Below are 16516 nucleotides of genomic sequence, written 5' to 3' on the forward strand. Positions count from 1 at the left end.
TGGCCCTTTGTAGCAACATGGATGGAACTGGAAAGTGTGATGCTAAGTGAAATAAGCCATACAGAGAAAGACAGATACCATGTTTTCACTCTTATGTGGATCCTGAGAAACTTAACAGAAACCCATGGGGGAGGGGTAGGAAAAAAAAAAAGAAAAGGAGGTTAGAGTGGGAGAGAGCCAAAGCATAAGAGACTCTTAAAAACTGAGAACAAACTGAGGGTTGATGGGGGGTGGGAGGGAGGGGTGGGTGGGTGATGGGTATTGAGGAGGGCACCTTTTGGGATGAGCACTGGGTGTTGTATGGAAACCAATTTGACAATAAATTTCATATTTTAAAAAAAAAGCTCCTTTCACCAGGAAAAGGAGAACAGGATGTTGACCAACTTCCCCACCCTTTCAGGGCACTGGATGAAAGGACCTAGTTTCGTTTCACCCCACCTGGAAATCAGTAAAGCTGAGATGTCTGTAAATGTCTAGGAATAAGGAATAAGGGAAGCAACTGCTAGTATTATCCATGTAACAGAAGCCACCACAAGTTCCCCGTGACCCACCCCACTAAGGACCCCATTAGCTTCTACCACTGAAAAAAACTAATGGACAGTACAACTACCATAGATACCCTGCAGATTTCACCACTGAGATGGTCACCCCACAGATTTTTGTTAACAGGCACCATTACCAGAGTCCCTCCCACTACATTCCCCTCCACCCACCAGTGCTCAGAAAATCACAACAGCAGACATTCCTGGCCTCTGTTGCTGCACACATACAAAGTGTCAGCCTACATCCTCATAGCTGACCCCCACCCCATTTACACACTTGTAGCTAAACCCTGTGGCTGTGCACCTACACCTGCCAGCCTGAATCCTGTCGCCATTCTCTACTGCCTTATGTACATCCAGAGTGAGCCCCTATAGCCACATAACTGCTTCTCAACAGCTAAGACCGCCCCCCCCCCCAAGCTGCCTATGAGCCTGGATCCAACCCTAACACTTGTCACTGGCCTGCGCCTCTGGGCTTGCCTACAAGTAACCTCTGCATCTGTGCAACCTAATCACTGCCAGCCTGAATCCCATCACCAACCTCTGTTGCCCTACACATTCCAGGGGCAAGCTTTTTCAGCCAAAAGAGTGCACTATGCCCACACAGCTGCTTGTGGGCCCACATCTGGCCCCAACTACTATCTCTGTCCTATGCCCTGGGCTCATCTACAGCTAGCCTCCACAGCTGTGCATGTGTATACTCCTGGCTTGACCTTTGTCACCAGCCTTCAATGTAATATGTGCACCCATAGTGATCTCTGCAACCACAGAACTGCAAACCAATAGCAAAAGCCCCCACAGCTGCTAATGCACCCTCAGTAAGACCCAGCACCTGCTGCTGGCCACTGCTCTCACCACTATGTATGTGTCTACAACCAGACCCTGCCACCAAACAGCCACCTGCAACCAGCCCCCACAGACAAGCATGCACACCACCAATGGCAACCACCACTCCCTGCCCTGGTCCTAGCTGCTGCACCAAAAGGTCCACTGAAGACTCTAACAGCTCTTGTAGCTATTTCAGATACCCTACATCTCTCTCCAAGGATCACACAGTTATCTAGGTCATGGACCCCAGAAGCCTAAGCCAATAAGACATTATAACCCCTGGACCCAGAGCCACCATACACCACACCTGGTGCCCCACACTACTAGACCTAGACCACAGCACACTCTAGCTGTAGGTGAAGGTCTTTCTCTAAAAAAGTCAATGCATAAAGTCTGTAATAAGTAACTACTTCTTCAAATGTGGAGACACCTACACAAGGCTACAGGGATCACAAAGAATCAGGGAAACACGATATCACCAAAAGAACATAGTATACTTTCAAAAACTGATCCCAAAGAAATGGAGATATACAAATTGCCTAGAAAATAATTATAAATAATTGTTCTAAAGATACTCAGAGCTGTCACAGAACATAATCAGTTTCAGTAAATCAGGAAAACAACGCAAGAAAAACAGAAGTTCAACAAAGAAAGAAAACATAAAAAAGAACCAAATAGAAATTTTGGAACTAAATAACACAGTGATTCAGCTGAAGAATTCAATAGTTTCGACAGCAGACTGGATGGAGTCTCAAAAGAGAAAGGAAAGTGACAGAAAACTTATTTAAGAAACAGTAGCTGAGACTTCCCAAATCTGGGGAGATTAGACATCTAAGTTAATAAAGCTCATAGGTCCCCAAACATATTTAATTCAAACAGATATTCTCCAAGACACATCAGTGTTAAAACTTTAAAAAATCAAAGACAAAGAGAGATCTTAAAATCAATAATAGAAAGGAAGCTTATCACTTACAAGGGAACCCCCTATAAGGCTATCAGAGGATTTCTCTGCACAAACCTTACATGCCAGGAGACAGTGGAATGACATATTCAAAGTTATATGAAAAGAAAAAACCCACCATCAAGAAAACTTTACTTCAGAAATGAAGGAGAGATAAAGGCTTTCCCAGACAAATGCTGAGGGAGTTCATCATAACTACACTTGCCTTACAAGAAATGCTAAAGGGAGTTCAGTTCTTCAACCTGAAAAGAAAGAACACTAACTGTAAAAAGGAAAGAGACTGAATCAGTCATTTTATTGATTTTTATTTTTATTTTAGAGAAAGCACGAGTGGGGGAGAGGGGCAGAGGAAGAGAGAGAGAGAAAAAATCTTAATCAGGCTCCACACAAAGTGCAGAGCCTGACACAGGACTTGATCCCACAACCCTGGCATCATGACCTTAGCCAAAATAAAGAGTTGGACACTCAACTGACTGAGCCACCCAGCCACCCCTGAATCAACCATTTTAAAGCTTCCCACAAGAAAATCCCAGGCCCAGAGGGCTTAATTCTGCCAAACATTTAAAGAATTAACACCTATCTCTTCACAAACTCTCCAAAAACAAAGAAGAGAAGGGGACAGTTCCTGACTCATTTTTGAGGCCCTCACCCTCCCTCTACCCCCTTACCATCCCCCCTCCCTCTCTCTCTCAGAGATGAGAGGGCTGTCTTACTTGGAACATTGTACTTCTGGAGACAGTAGGCAAGTTCCAAGGGTTGCACTGCTTTATGCCGGCTGTCCTGCATCCTCTCTAGTAGCAAGAGCAACTGGAAGGGGACACTTCTCCTTTGCTCTTCTGTTCCCCTTGGTACTGTTATCCTGCCAAATAAGAACATCCATTATTATCCTGCCAAATAAGAACCTCCTTATCACCACAGTTCTCAATGCTAGATGCATACTGGAATCACTTGGGGGAACTTTCAAAAATATCCATGTCCAGGCCACTTTACAGATACCTAAATCAGAATTTTTAATGGTCGGGCCCAGTTATCAGAACTTTAAGTTTCCCAGATGACTTAAATGTACAAACGAGTTGAAAAATACCATGTTAGCAAATTGGCTACAGAGAGTAGCCTCTCAAGAGGGGATCAGACAACTGTTGTCTCACCCCTCTCCCAACTCTGCCCAACAGTCAAACTTAAATGAAGGGCAGATGCAGAAGGTCCTGGGTCCATAGCAAAATGGCCATACAGTAAAATGTCCAGGCTGAAGTACTCCAAAATGAAAAGGCAAATACAGATCTAGGTCCTGGGAAGAAAGGCTCATGCCAATGGAAGGGAAAAAAAAGAAAGCACTGGGCAGAAAAGAATATATGATAGGCAGAAAGGAAGATGTAAGCAAAGTAGGAGGACCATAGGCTCACCTCATCCCAGGAACACAACTGCTTAACTATCAAATTGTCCTAAATACCCCAGAAATTGACCTAAAGACTGATAAAACAAACTCCACAATAAAAGGAAGAGAAGAGGCCACTTAGAAAAATGTAAGAAGTATGGAGGTTAGGTTTGGGGAGAAACAGATCACAGATGCTGTGGAGGGGAGGGAACCATGATTGGGGAGAAGGGGAGAGAGAGAGAAACGCACAGCAGAGTGCACAAGGAGAACGTTTCCCAAAGCCATTGGTTTGGGAAAAAAAGAGGGGCAGAATTTTATGACTTCTTGCAACCAGCAAGGCTTAAACCTTGGAGTTTTAAAGGTCAGAGGTCTTGGCAGGGATAGAGTGTAGAGGGTCCTATACTGCTCCTGGAAAGAAGGCAAGGAAACAACTGGGGGCAGATAGCATGGAAACGACCATCTAAAAAGCACCTAGGGAATCAAGATCATCCAGAGGTAGGAAGATGGCAGCGTAGGAGGACGCTGGGCTCACAGCGTCCTGCAGATCACTTAGATTCCACCCACACCTGCCTAAATAACCCAGAAAACCACCTGAAGACTAGCAGAACAGATTCTCTGGAGCCAAATGTAGACGAGAGGCCCATGGAAGAGGGTAGGTAGGTGCGTGCTACATGGACTGGTGGGAGGGAGCCGGGGCAGAGGGGCAGCCCACCGGCAAAGCAGAGTCCCCAAGTCTGGCTTGCAAAAGCGGAGGGGCCGGACAGAGTGTGTTCGGACAGCAAGCGGGACTTAACATCTGGAAGAGAGCGGGAGGGCTGGAGGACAATGGGAGGGAGAGTTGTTGAGCCCCGGACAACACAGCGCAGCTTGCTGGGGAACAAAGGCACTTTCCAGTGCCATCTCCCTTGCCCAACCCCAGCCAAAATCCCAAAGGGAACCAGTTCCTGTCAGGGAACTTGCTTGCACTGCACAAACACCCAACGCTGTGCTTCTGCAGATCCATCCCTCTGGTGGCAGGTCTGACTCCTCCTGTGCCGCAGGGCCCCTCCCGAAGCAGATCACCAAAGGAAAAGCAAGCTGAGCCTGCCCCACCCACCCCTGTGCAACTTGCTGATCCACCCCAACTAATATGCCAGATCTCCAGCACCACAAGCCTGGCAATGTGCAAGTAGCCCAGACAGGCCACACCACCCCACAGTGAATCCCACCCCTAGGAGAAGGGAAGAGAAGGTACACACCAGTCTGACTGTGGCCCCAGTAGTGGGCTGGGGGCAGACATCAGGTCTGACTGCGGCCCCGCCCACCAACACAAGTTATTCAAGACAGCACAGGGGAAGTGCCCTGCAGTTCCACACCATTCCAGGGACTATCCAAAATGATGAAACGGAAGAATTCCCCTCAAAAAAACCTCCAGGAAATAACGACAGCTAATGAACTGATCAAAAACGATTTAAACAATATAACAGAAAGTGAATTTAGAGTAATAGTCATAAAATTAATCGCTGGGCTTGAAAACAGTATAAAGGACAGCAGAGAATCTATTGCTACAGTGATCAAGGGACTAAGGAACAGCCAGGAGGAGCTAAAATATGCTATTAATGAGCTGCAAAATAAAATGGAGACGACCACACCTCGGATTGAAGAGGTAGAGGAGAGAATAGGTGAACTACAAGATAAAATTATGGAAAAAGAAGAAGCTGAGAAAAAGAGAGATAAAAAAAATCTAGGAGTATGACAGGAAAATTAGAGAACTAAGTGATGCAGTAAAGAGAAATAATCTACGCATAATTGGTATTCCAGAGGAGGAAGGAGAGGGAAAGGTGCTGAAGGTGTACTTGAAGAAATAATAGCTGAGAACTTCCCTGAACTGGGGAAGGAAAAAGGCATTGAAATCCAAGAGGCACAGAGAACTCCCTTCAGACGTGACTTGAATCAATCTTCTGCACGACATATCATAGTGAAACTGGCAAAATGCAAGGATAAAGAGAAAATTCTGAAAGCAGCTAGGAATAAACGTGCTCTAACATATAAGGGAGACCGATAAGACTCGTGAAAGATCTCTCTACTGAAACTTGGCAGGCCAGAAAGGAATGGCAGGAAATCTTCAATGTGATGAACAGAAAAAATATGCAGTTGAGAATCCTCTACCCAGCAAATCTGTCATTTAGAATAGAAGGAGAGATAAAGGTCTTCCCAAACAAACAAAAACTGAAGGAATTCATCACCACTAAACCAGCCCTACAAGAGATCCTAAGGGGGATCCTGTGAGACAAAGTACCAGAGACATTGCTATAAGCATGAAACCTACAGACATCACAGTGACTCTAAACCCATATCTTTCTATAATAACACTGAATGTAAAGGGACTAAATGCACCAAACAAAAGACATAGGGTATCAGAATGGATAAAATAACAAGACCCATCTATTTGCTGTCTACAAGAGACTCATTTTAGACATGAGGACACTTTCAGATTGAAAGTGAGGGGATGGAGAACTATTTATCATACTACTGAAAGTCAAAAGAAAGCTGGAGTAGCCATACTTATATCAGACAAACTAGACTTTAAATTAAAGGCTGTAACAAGAGATGAAGAAGGGCATTATATAATAATTACAGGGTCTACCCATCAAGAAGAACAATTATAAATGTCTATGCGCTGAATACGGGAGCCCCCAAATATATAAAACAATTACTCACAAACATAAGCAACTTTATTGACAAGAATGTGGTAATTGCAGGGGACTTTAATACCCCACTTACAACAATGGATAGATCATCTAGACAAATGGTCAATAAAGAAACAAGGGCCCTGAATGATACACTGGATCAGACGGACTTGACAGATATATTTAGAACTCTGTATCCCAAAGCAACAGAATATACTTTCTTCTCGAGTGCACATGGAACATTCTCCAAGATAGATCACATACTGGGTCACAAAACAGCCCTTCATAAGTATACAAGAATTGAGATCATGCATACTTTCAGACCACAATGCTATGAAGCTTGAAATCAACCACAGGAAAAAGTCTGGAAAACCTCCAAAAGCATGGAGGTTAAAGAACACCCTACTAAAGAATGAGTGGGTCAACTAGGCAATTAGAGAAGAAATTAAAAAATATATGGAAACAAACGAAAATGAAAATACAACAATCCAACTGCTTTGGGATGCAGCGAAGGCAGTCCTGAGAGGAAAATACATTGCAATCCAGGCCTATCTCAAGAAACAAGAAAAATCCCAAATACAAAATCTAACAGCACACCTAAAGGAAATAGAAGCAGAACAGCAAAGACACCCTAAAACCCAGCAGAAGAAGAGAAATAAGAAAGATCAGAGCAGAAATAAACAAGATAGAATCTAAAAAAACTGTAGAGCAGATCAATGAAACCAAAAGTTGGTTTTTGAAAAAATAAACAAAATTGATAAACCTCTAGCCAGCCTTCTCAAAAAAGAAAAGGGAGAGGACCCAAATAGATAAAACCATGAATGAAAATAGAATTATTACAACCAACCCCTCAGAAATACAAGCAATTATCAGGGAATACTCTGAAAAATTATATGCCAACAAACTGGACAAACCTGGAAGAAATGGACAAATTCCTAAACACCCACACACTTCCAAAACTCAAACTGCAGGAAATAGAAAGCTTGAACAGACCCATAACCAGCGAAGAAATTGCATCAGTTATCAAAAATCTCCCAAGAAATAAGAGTCCAGGACCAGATGGCTTCCCTGGGGAATTCTACCAGACATTTAAAGCAGAGATAATACCTATCCTTCTCAAGCTGTTCCAAGAAACAGAAAAAGAAGGAAAACTTCCAGACTCATTCTATGAAGCCAGCATTACTTTGATTCCCAAACCAGACAGAGACCCAGTAAAAAAAGAGAACTACAGGCCAATATCCCTGATGAATATGGATGCAAAAATTCTCAATAAGACACAAACAAATCGAATTCAACAGCATATAAAAAGAATTATTCACCATGATCAAGTGGGATTCATTCCTGGGATGCAATTCTGGTTCAACATTCGCAAATCAATCAACGTGATACATCACATTAATAAAAGAAAAGAAAAGACCCATATGATCCTGTCAATTGATGCAGAAAAAGCATTTGACAAAATTCAGCATCTTTCTTAATAAAAACCCTCGAGAAAGGCAGGATAGAAGGAACATACTTAAAGATCATAAAAGCCACTTATGAAAAGCCCACAGCTAATATCATCCTCAATGGGGAAAAACTGACAGCTTTTTCCCTGAGATCAGGAACACGACAGGGATGCCCACTCTCCCCACTGTTGTTTAACACAGTGTTGGAAGTTCTAGCATCAGCAATCAGACAACAAAAGGAAATCAAAGGCATCAAAATTGGCAAAGATGAAGTCAAGCTTTCACTTTTTGCAGATCACATGGTATTATACGTGGAAAATCCGATAGACTCCACCAAAAGTCTGCTAGAACTGATACATGAATTCAGCAAAGTTGCAGGATACAAAATCAATGTACAGCAATCAGTTGCATTCTTATACACTAATAATGAAGCAACAGAAAGACAAATAAAGAAACTGATCCCATTCACAATTGCACCAAGAAGCATAAAATACCTAGGAATCAACCTAACCAAAGATGTAAAAGATCTGTATGCTGAAAACTACAGAAAGCTTATGAAGGTAATTGAAGAAGATACAAAGAAATCGAAAAACATTCCGTGCTCATGGGTTAGAAGAGTAAATATTGTTAAAATGTCAATACTACCCAAAGCTATCTACACATTCAATGCAATCCCAATCAAAATTGCACCAGCATTCTTCTCGAAGCTAGAACAAGCAATCCTAAAATTCATATGTAACCACAAAAAGCCCCGAATAGCCAAAGTAATTTTGAAGAAGAAGACCAAAGCAGGAGGCATCACAATCCCAGACTTTAGCCTCTACTACAAAGCTCTAATCATCAAGACAGCATGGTATTGGCACAAAAACAGACCCATAGACCAATGGAATAGAATAGAAACCCCAGAACTAGACCCACAAAAGTATGGCCAACTAATCTTTGACAAAGCAGGAAAGAATATCCAATGGAAAAAAGATAGTCTCTTTAACAAATGCTGCTGAGAGAACTGGACAGCAACATGCAGAAGGATGAAACTAGACCACTTTCTCACACCATTCACAAAAATAAACTCAAAATGGATAAAGGACCTGAATGTGAGACAGGAAACCATCAAAACCCTAGAGGAGAAAGCAGGAAAAGACCTCTCTGACCTCAGCCACAGCAATTTCCTACTTGACACATCCCCAAAGGCAAGGGAATTAAAAGCAAAAATGAACTATTGGGACCTCATGAAGATAAAAAGCTTCTGCACAGCAAAGGAAACAACCAACAAAACTAAAAGGCAACCAACGGAATGGGAAAAGATATTTGCAAATGACATATGGGACAAAGCGCTAGTACCCAAAATCTATAAAGAACTCACCAAACTCCACACCCATAAAAACAAATAATCCAGTGAAGAAATGGGCAGAAAACATGAATAGACACTTCTCTAAAGAAGACATCCGGATGGCCAACAGGCACATGAAAAGATGCTCAACGTCGCTCCTCATCAGGGAAATACAAATCAAAACCACACTCAGATATCACCTCACGCCAGTCAGAGTGGCCAAAATGAACAAATCAGGAGACTATAGATGCTGGAGAGGATGTGGAGAAACGGGAACCCTCTTGCACTGTTGGTGGGAATGCAAATTGGTACAGCCACTCTGGAAAACAGTGTGGACTTTCCTCAAAAAATTAAAAATAGACCTACCCTATGACCCAGAAATAGCACTGCTAGGAATTTACCCAAGGGATACAGGAGTACTGATGCATAGGGGCACTTGTACCCCAATGTTTATAACAGCACTCTCAACAATAGCCAAATTGTGGAAAGAGCCTAAATGTCCACCAACTGATGAATGGATAAAGAAATTGTGGTTTATATACACAATGGAATACTATGTGGCAATGAGAGAGAATGAAATATGGCCCTTTGTAGCAACAGGGATGAAACTGGAAAGTGTGATGCTAAGTGAAATAAGCCATACAGAGAAAGACAGATACCATGTTTTCACTCTTATGTGGATCCTGAGAAACTTAACAGAAACCCATGGGGAAGGGGAAGGAAAAAAAAAAAAAAAGAAGTTAGAGTGGGAGAGAGCCAAAGCTTAAGACACTCTTAAAAACTGAGAACAAACTGATGGTTGATGGGGGGGAGGGGGGGTGGGGGTGGGAGGGCGGGTAGGGTAGGTGATGGGTATTGAAGAGGGTATCTTTTGGGATGAGCACTGAGTGTTGTATGGAAACCAATTTGACAATAAATTTCATATACTAATAAATAAATAGCACCTAGGGCACACACTGGGGTGATTATTCACTCTTCTCAGAGAGCATCTCCGAGAGGCAGCATTCACAGGAACACTTCTCTGGGAGTAAAGGACCAGCTTGTGCCATTTCCCTCCCCCACTCCTCAGCAGAAATACAGAACCACCTATGGGGGGGGCAGCACAGCACCAACACTAGCTGCCTAACTTGCATACACCATGCCCCACACCCCCATGCTCCAGTAACACAACTCTTTTCAGTCATTCTTGTCTCAGTCCCAATGTGGTGGGCCCCTCCTCCAGAAGACCAGCACAAACTTCTGCCCACACCACACCTCTTGACCAGAGAGTCCTGCAGGACCTCAGTTCCAGTGCAGTTGGTGACAGGTTTCACTTCACAAGCAGACCAGAGCATAACTAGCTAAAACTCAACATTCAGGGAATAACATTGCCCATAGCAGGCAAGGAGAGTCTTTTCAGACAACTGGCCTGAAAGACAGAGCAGCTGAAACACAACAGCAGGTGGCATGCAGCATACACTAGAGACACTCCCTGAAGTGGTAGGCCCTGGTCACTACATGCATCTCTTCATTAGGACATTACTTTCAGGAAGAGGAGACACAACTGGCTTTTCTATCACAGAGAAGTAGGCAGAGATTTAGCCACAATTGGAAGACAGAGGAATTTATCCCAAATGAAAGAACAAGATAAGGCCACAGCCAGAGATCTAAGTGAAACAGATATAAGTAACATGCCTGAGGGAGAATTTAAAGCAATAATCATAAGGATATTCACTAGGCTTGAGAAAAAAAATGACAGACATCAGTGAGACCCTTATTACAGAGATAAAAGAGTTAAAAAAGAATCAATCAGAGATGAAGAGTGCAATAAATGAAATTAGAAACATGTCTGATGCAATGAACAGCAGGCTGCAAGAAACAGAGGAACAATTAATGACCTAGATGACAAAGTAAAGGAAAGCAATGAAACTGAACAAAGCAAAATTATGCAACATGAGAATAGATATAGAACTCAAAGACTTCATCAAATGTAATACCATTTTATTATAGGAGTCCCAGAAGAAGAGAGAGAAAGGGTGACAGAACATGTATGTGAAAAACAGCTAAAAACTTCCCTAATCTGGGGAAGGAAGCAGACATCCATATCCAGGAGGCACAGAGAACTCCCATCAAAATAAACAAAAGTGGGCCAATACCAAGACATACTGGAATTAAATTTGCAAAATATGATTAAAAAGAAAAACCTTAAAAACAGCAAGACCAAAGAGGTCATTAACTTACAAGGGGAAACTCATAAGGAGATTTTTCAACATAAACTTGGCAAGCCAGAAGGGAGGGGCATGATATATTCAAAGTGCTGAATGGGAAATATCTGCAGTCAAGAATACTCTATCCAGCAAGGCTACCATTCAGAATATAAGGAGAGATAAAGAGTTTCCCCAACAAACAAAAACTAGTTTGTGACCACTAAACCAGCCCTGCAAGAAATATTAAAGAGAACTCTTTGAGTAGAAAGAAGAGGCCAAAGTGACAAAGACAAGATCAGAGAAAATCTTCCAGAAACAATGACAAAACAAGTAATAAAATGGCAATAAATAATACCTATCAATAATTACTTTGAATGTAAATGGACTAAATGTCCCAATCAAAAGACCTAAGATATTAGAATAGATTAAAAAACAACAACAACAAGACCAATCTATAAGCTACTTACAAGAGACTCATTTTAGACCTAAAGACACCTACAGATTGAAAGTGAGGGGGTGGAGAAACATTTATCATGCAAATAAATGTCAAAAGAAAGCTGGAGTGGCAATACCTGTATCAGATAAACTGGATTATAAAACAAAGACTGTAACAAAAGGCAAATAAGGGGGGGGGGTGGCTGGGTGGCTCAGTAGGTTAAATGTCCAACTCTTGATTTCAGCTCAGGTCATGATCTCATGGTTCATGAGATGGAGCCCTGTGTCAGGCTCTGCACTGACAGCAAGGAGCCTGCTTGGGATTCTCTTTTTCTCTTTCTCTGTCCTCCCCCCAGACCAATAACCTGCAAAGAAATTGAATAATCAAAAAACTCCCAAGAAACAAAAATCTAGAATCAGATGGCTTCATAAGTGAATTCTACGAAACATTTAAAGAAGAGTTAATACCTATTCTTCTCAAACGATCCCAGAAAATAGAAAAAGAAGGAAAACTTCCAAATTCATTCTATGAGGCCAGCATTACTGTGACACCAAAACACCACTAAAAAAAGCAAACTACAGGCTATTAACCCTGATGAACATGGATACAAATAAAATAAATACTAGCAAACTGAATCCAAACCTCAATAAAATACTAGCAAACGAAATCCAACAATACATTAAAACAATTATTCACCGTGAGCAAGTGGGATTTATGCTTGGGTTGCAAGGGTGATTCAATATTTACAAATCAATCATTGTGATAAATAACGCTAATAAAAGAAAGGATAAGAACCATATGATCCTCTCAATAGATGCAGAAAAAGCATTTGACAAAGTACAACATCCATTCATGATAAAAACCCTCAACAAAGTAGGGATAGAGGGAGCATACTTCAACATAATAAAGGTCATATATGAAAACCTCACAGCTAGCATCATCCTCAATGAGGAAAAGCTCTCAGTCAGGAAGAAGGTCAGGAACAACACAGGGATGTCCACTCTCACCACTGTTATTCAATGTAGTACTGGAAGTCCTAGCCATAGCAATCAGACAACACAAAGAAATAAAAGGCATCCAAAGTGGCATGGAGAATTCAAACGTTCACCATTTGCAGATGATATGACACTCTACGTAGAAAACCCTGAAGATTCCACACAAAAAAATGCTAGAACTGATACACGAATTCAGTAAAGTCACAGGATATAAAATCAACATACAGAAATCTTTTGCATTTCTATACACCAATAATAAAGCAGAAGAAAGAGAAACAGGGGTGCTTGTGTGGCTCAGTTGGTTAAGTGTCTGAATCTTGGTTTCAGCTCGGGTCTTGATCTCATGATTTTGTGAGTTCAAGTTCTACATCAGGCTCTGTGCTGATAGCATGGAGCCTGCTTGGGATTCTCAATCTCTCTCTCTCTCTCTCTCTCTCTCTCTCCTTCCCCTACTCACACTGTCTCTGTCTCTCTCAAAATAAATAAATAAACTTAAAAAAAAACTAAAGAGAAATGAAGGACTCAATCTCATTTACAATTGCACCTAGATTCCTAGATACCTAGGAATAAACCTAGGCACCAAAGAGGTGCGAGACCTATACTCTGTACTCTGAAAACTATACAACACTGGCAAAAGAAATTGAAGAGAACACAAATAAATGGAAAAACGTTCCATGTTCATGGATTGGAAGAACAAATATTGTGAAAATGTCTACACTACCCAATGTAATATACACATTTAATGCAATCCCTATCAAAATACCAACAGCATTTTTCACAGAGCCAGAACAAACAATCCTAAAATTTGTATGTAACCACAAAAAGACTCTGAATATCCAAAGCAACCCTGGAAAACTCTTGGAGTTTTCCCTGGAAAAGAAAAGCAAAGCTGGAGGCATCACAATTCTGGACTTCAACTTATATTACAAAGCTGTAGTGATCAAGACAATAGGGTAATAGCACAAAAATGGACACATAGATCAGTGGAACAGAGTAGGAAACCCAAAAATAAACCCACAACTATATGGTTAATTAATCTTTGACAAAGCAGGAAAGACTATCCAATGGAAAAAAGACAATCTCTTCAACAAATGCTGTTGGGAAAACTGGACACCAACATGTGGAAGAATGAAACTGGACCACTTTCTTACACGACACACAAAAATAAATTCAAAATGGTGAAAATGTAAATGTGAGACCTGAGGCCATTAAAATCCTAGGGGATAACACAAGCAGTAATCTCTTTCACATCAGCCATAGCAACTTCATACTATAGGTCTACTTGAGTCAAAGGAAATAAAAGCAAAAATAAACTGTTGGGACTTCATCAAAATAAAAAGCTTCCACACAGTGAAGGAAACAATCAACAAAACTAAAAGGCATTCTATGAAATGGGAAAAGATATTTGCAAACGACATATCTAATAAAGGGTTAGAATCCAAAACCTATAAAGAACTTATAAAATTCAACATCCAAAAAACAAATAATCCAATTTTAAAACGGGCAGAAGACATGAATTGACATTTTTCCAAAGAAGACATCCATATAGCCAACAGACACATGGAAAAATGCTCAATATCACTCATAACCAGGGAAATATAAATCAAAACTATGAGATATCACTTCACACCTATCAGAATGGCTAAAATCAACAACAACACAACACAACAGGTGTTGGCAAGGATGTGGAGAAAGAGGAGCCCTCCTGCACTATTGGTGGAAATGCAAACTGACACAGTTACTGTGGAAATCAGTGGAGGTTCCTCAAAAGAGGGGCGCCTGGGTGGCTCAGTCGGTTGAGTGTCTGACTTTGGCTCAGGTCATGATCTCACGGTTTGTGGGTTTGAGCCCCACGTTGGGCTGTGTGCTAACAGCTCAGAGCCTGGAGCCTGCTTCGGATTCTGTGTCACCCTCTCTCACTGCCCCTCCCCCGCTCATGCCCTGTCTCTCTCTCTCTCTCTCTCTCTCTCTCTCTCTGTCAAAAATAAACATTAAAAAAAAAGTTAAAAAAGAACTTCCAGCTATTGCACTACTAGGTATTTACCCAAAAGATACAAAAATACTAATTCAAAAGGATATATATACCCCAATATTTATAGCAATATTAACTACAATAGCCAAACTATGGAAACACCCCCCTGGTGTCTGACTGATGAATGGATAAAGAAGATATGGTATACATACAGGATGGAATATCACTCAGCCATAAAAAATAATTAAATCTTGCCATTTGCAACAACATGGAGCTACAGAGTACTATGCTACGTGAAAATAAGTCAGTCAAAGACAAATACCATATGATTTCACTCATATGTGGTATTTAAGAAACAAAACAAACAATCATAGGGGGAAAAAGAGAGGGGAAACTAAGAAACAGACTCTTAACTACACAGAACAAACTGATGGTTACCAGATGGGAGGTGGGGACAGGGGAATGGGTGAAACAAGTGAGGGGATTAAGGAGTGTATTTGTGATGAGCACAGGGTGTTGTATGGAAGTGTTGAATCACTATATTGTATACCTAAAACTAATATTACACTGTATGTTAACTAACTAGAATTTAAACTTTAAAAAAAGAGTCTAGGGACAAGAGAAAACCTTATTAAAAAACTAATTACAGGGGGCCTGGGGTGGCTCAGTTGGTTACGTGTCCAACTCTTGATTTTGGCTCAGGTCATGATGTCACAGTTCGTGAGTTTGAGCCCTGCGTTTGGCTCCACGCTGCTTGGGATTCTCTCACCCTCTCTCTCTCTGCCCCTACCCTGCTCACGCTCTCTGTCAAAATTAATTAGTAAATAAACATCTTTTAAAATAATGTGTGATAAAGTACATACATATGTAAATATATATACATACACATATACACTTTGTGTGTGTTCATGTTCTGTTTGAGAGGGCTCAATGGAGAGACTCAAGGACCTATTCATTGATTTACTCCTCTGAATTTGGTCTAGTCCCAACACTGTTTTAACCAAATCAGTGGCTGTCAATCCTGGCTGCACTTTACAATCACCTGGGGAGTCTAATGCCTAAGCCCCACCCCAGACCATCTGCAACCAAGTATCTGGTGGTGGGAACAGGCATTTATATTTCTTTTTAAACATCTTAGGTGATTATAGTGTGTATTCTAGAATGTGCAGAACAAGTTCTTTTCTCTGGCAACTTTCAAAAGAAGACTTAAAGTCACTGTGAAAAATTGAATATTTGAAAATGTAAAATACACATGTTTATCAGCCTTACCTCTTCAATATCCTGGTGAAGCCCACATTCATAATTAATATCTGAATAAGGGAGTTAAGACAGCAGGTCTGTCCAATGTTGTGTAAACCAACCGGGCCTATATAAGAAAGAGGGAAAAAAATACTGAGGACAAGGGCAAGCTACAGGATTTAACAAAAATCAAATGTTTTTCTAAGATCTAAGGATATAAAATCCTGAAAAATACTCTCAGAGGTACAAATATTTCACTAAGGAGCATCCAAACAAATTGGAGAGGAGAGATAAAGCATTGGACTCTGAAAAGCGAAACAGGAGTAAAACTCTTAATAGGAAAAGAGAGCTGTCACAAGAAAGAGTATTACTCAGTGTCAAATGAGTAGTACAAGCAATTGTTATAAGAGCAAAGGCAAAGAAAGAAACATTATAGGAAGCATAACTGGAAGCATTATGAGTTCCTCCCACTCAAGTTGTTCCTTACAGAGTTGAGTCAGAATGGGCACCTATGGAGCTCAGAGATAAGAGTAAT

At 41.2% G+C, this 16516-nt stretch overlaps 1 protein-coding gene across 3 annotated transcripts in view; it reads right to left on the reverse strand.

Annotated features, from left to right (window-relative positions):
* USP18 (ubiquitin specific peptidase 18) overlaps positions 1-16516 on the reverse strand; it is a 51654-nt gene that overhangs the window by 19385 nt on the left and 15753 nt on the right. For all 3 annotated transcript variants that reach the window (XM_047868176.1, XM_047868177.1, XM_047868175.1), the window contains 2 exons: positions 16012-16108; positions 3045-3190 (listed from right to left, as the gene is read on the reverse strand). In XM_047868176.1, the coding sequence (XP_047724132.1) occupies positions 3045-3190; positions 16012-16108 (243 nt within the window). The remainder of the gene's footprint in view (positions 1-3044; positions 3191-16011; positions 16109-16516) is intronic.

This window comes from Prionailurus viverrinus, chromosome B4 (genome assembly GCF_022837055.1).
Source record: "Prionailurus viverrinus isolate Anna chromosome B4, UM_Priviv_1.0, whole genome shotgun sequence".
Taxonomy (NCBI): Eukaryota; Metazoa; Chordata; class Mammalia; order Carnivora; family Felidae; genus Prionailurus; species Prionailurus viverrinus.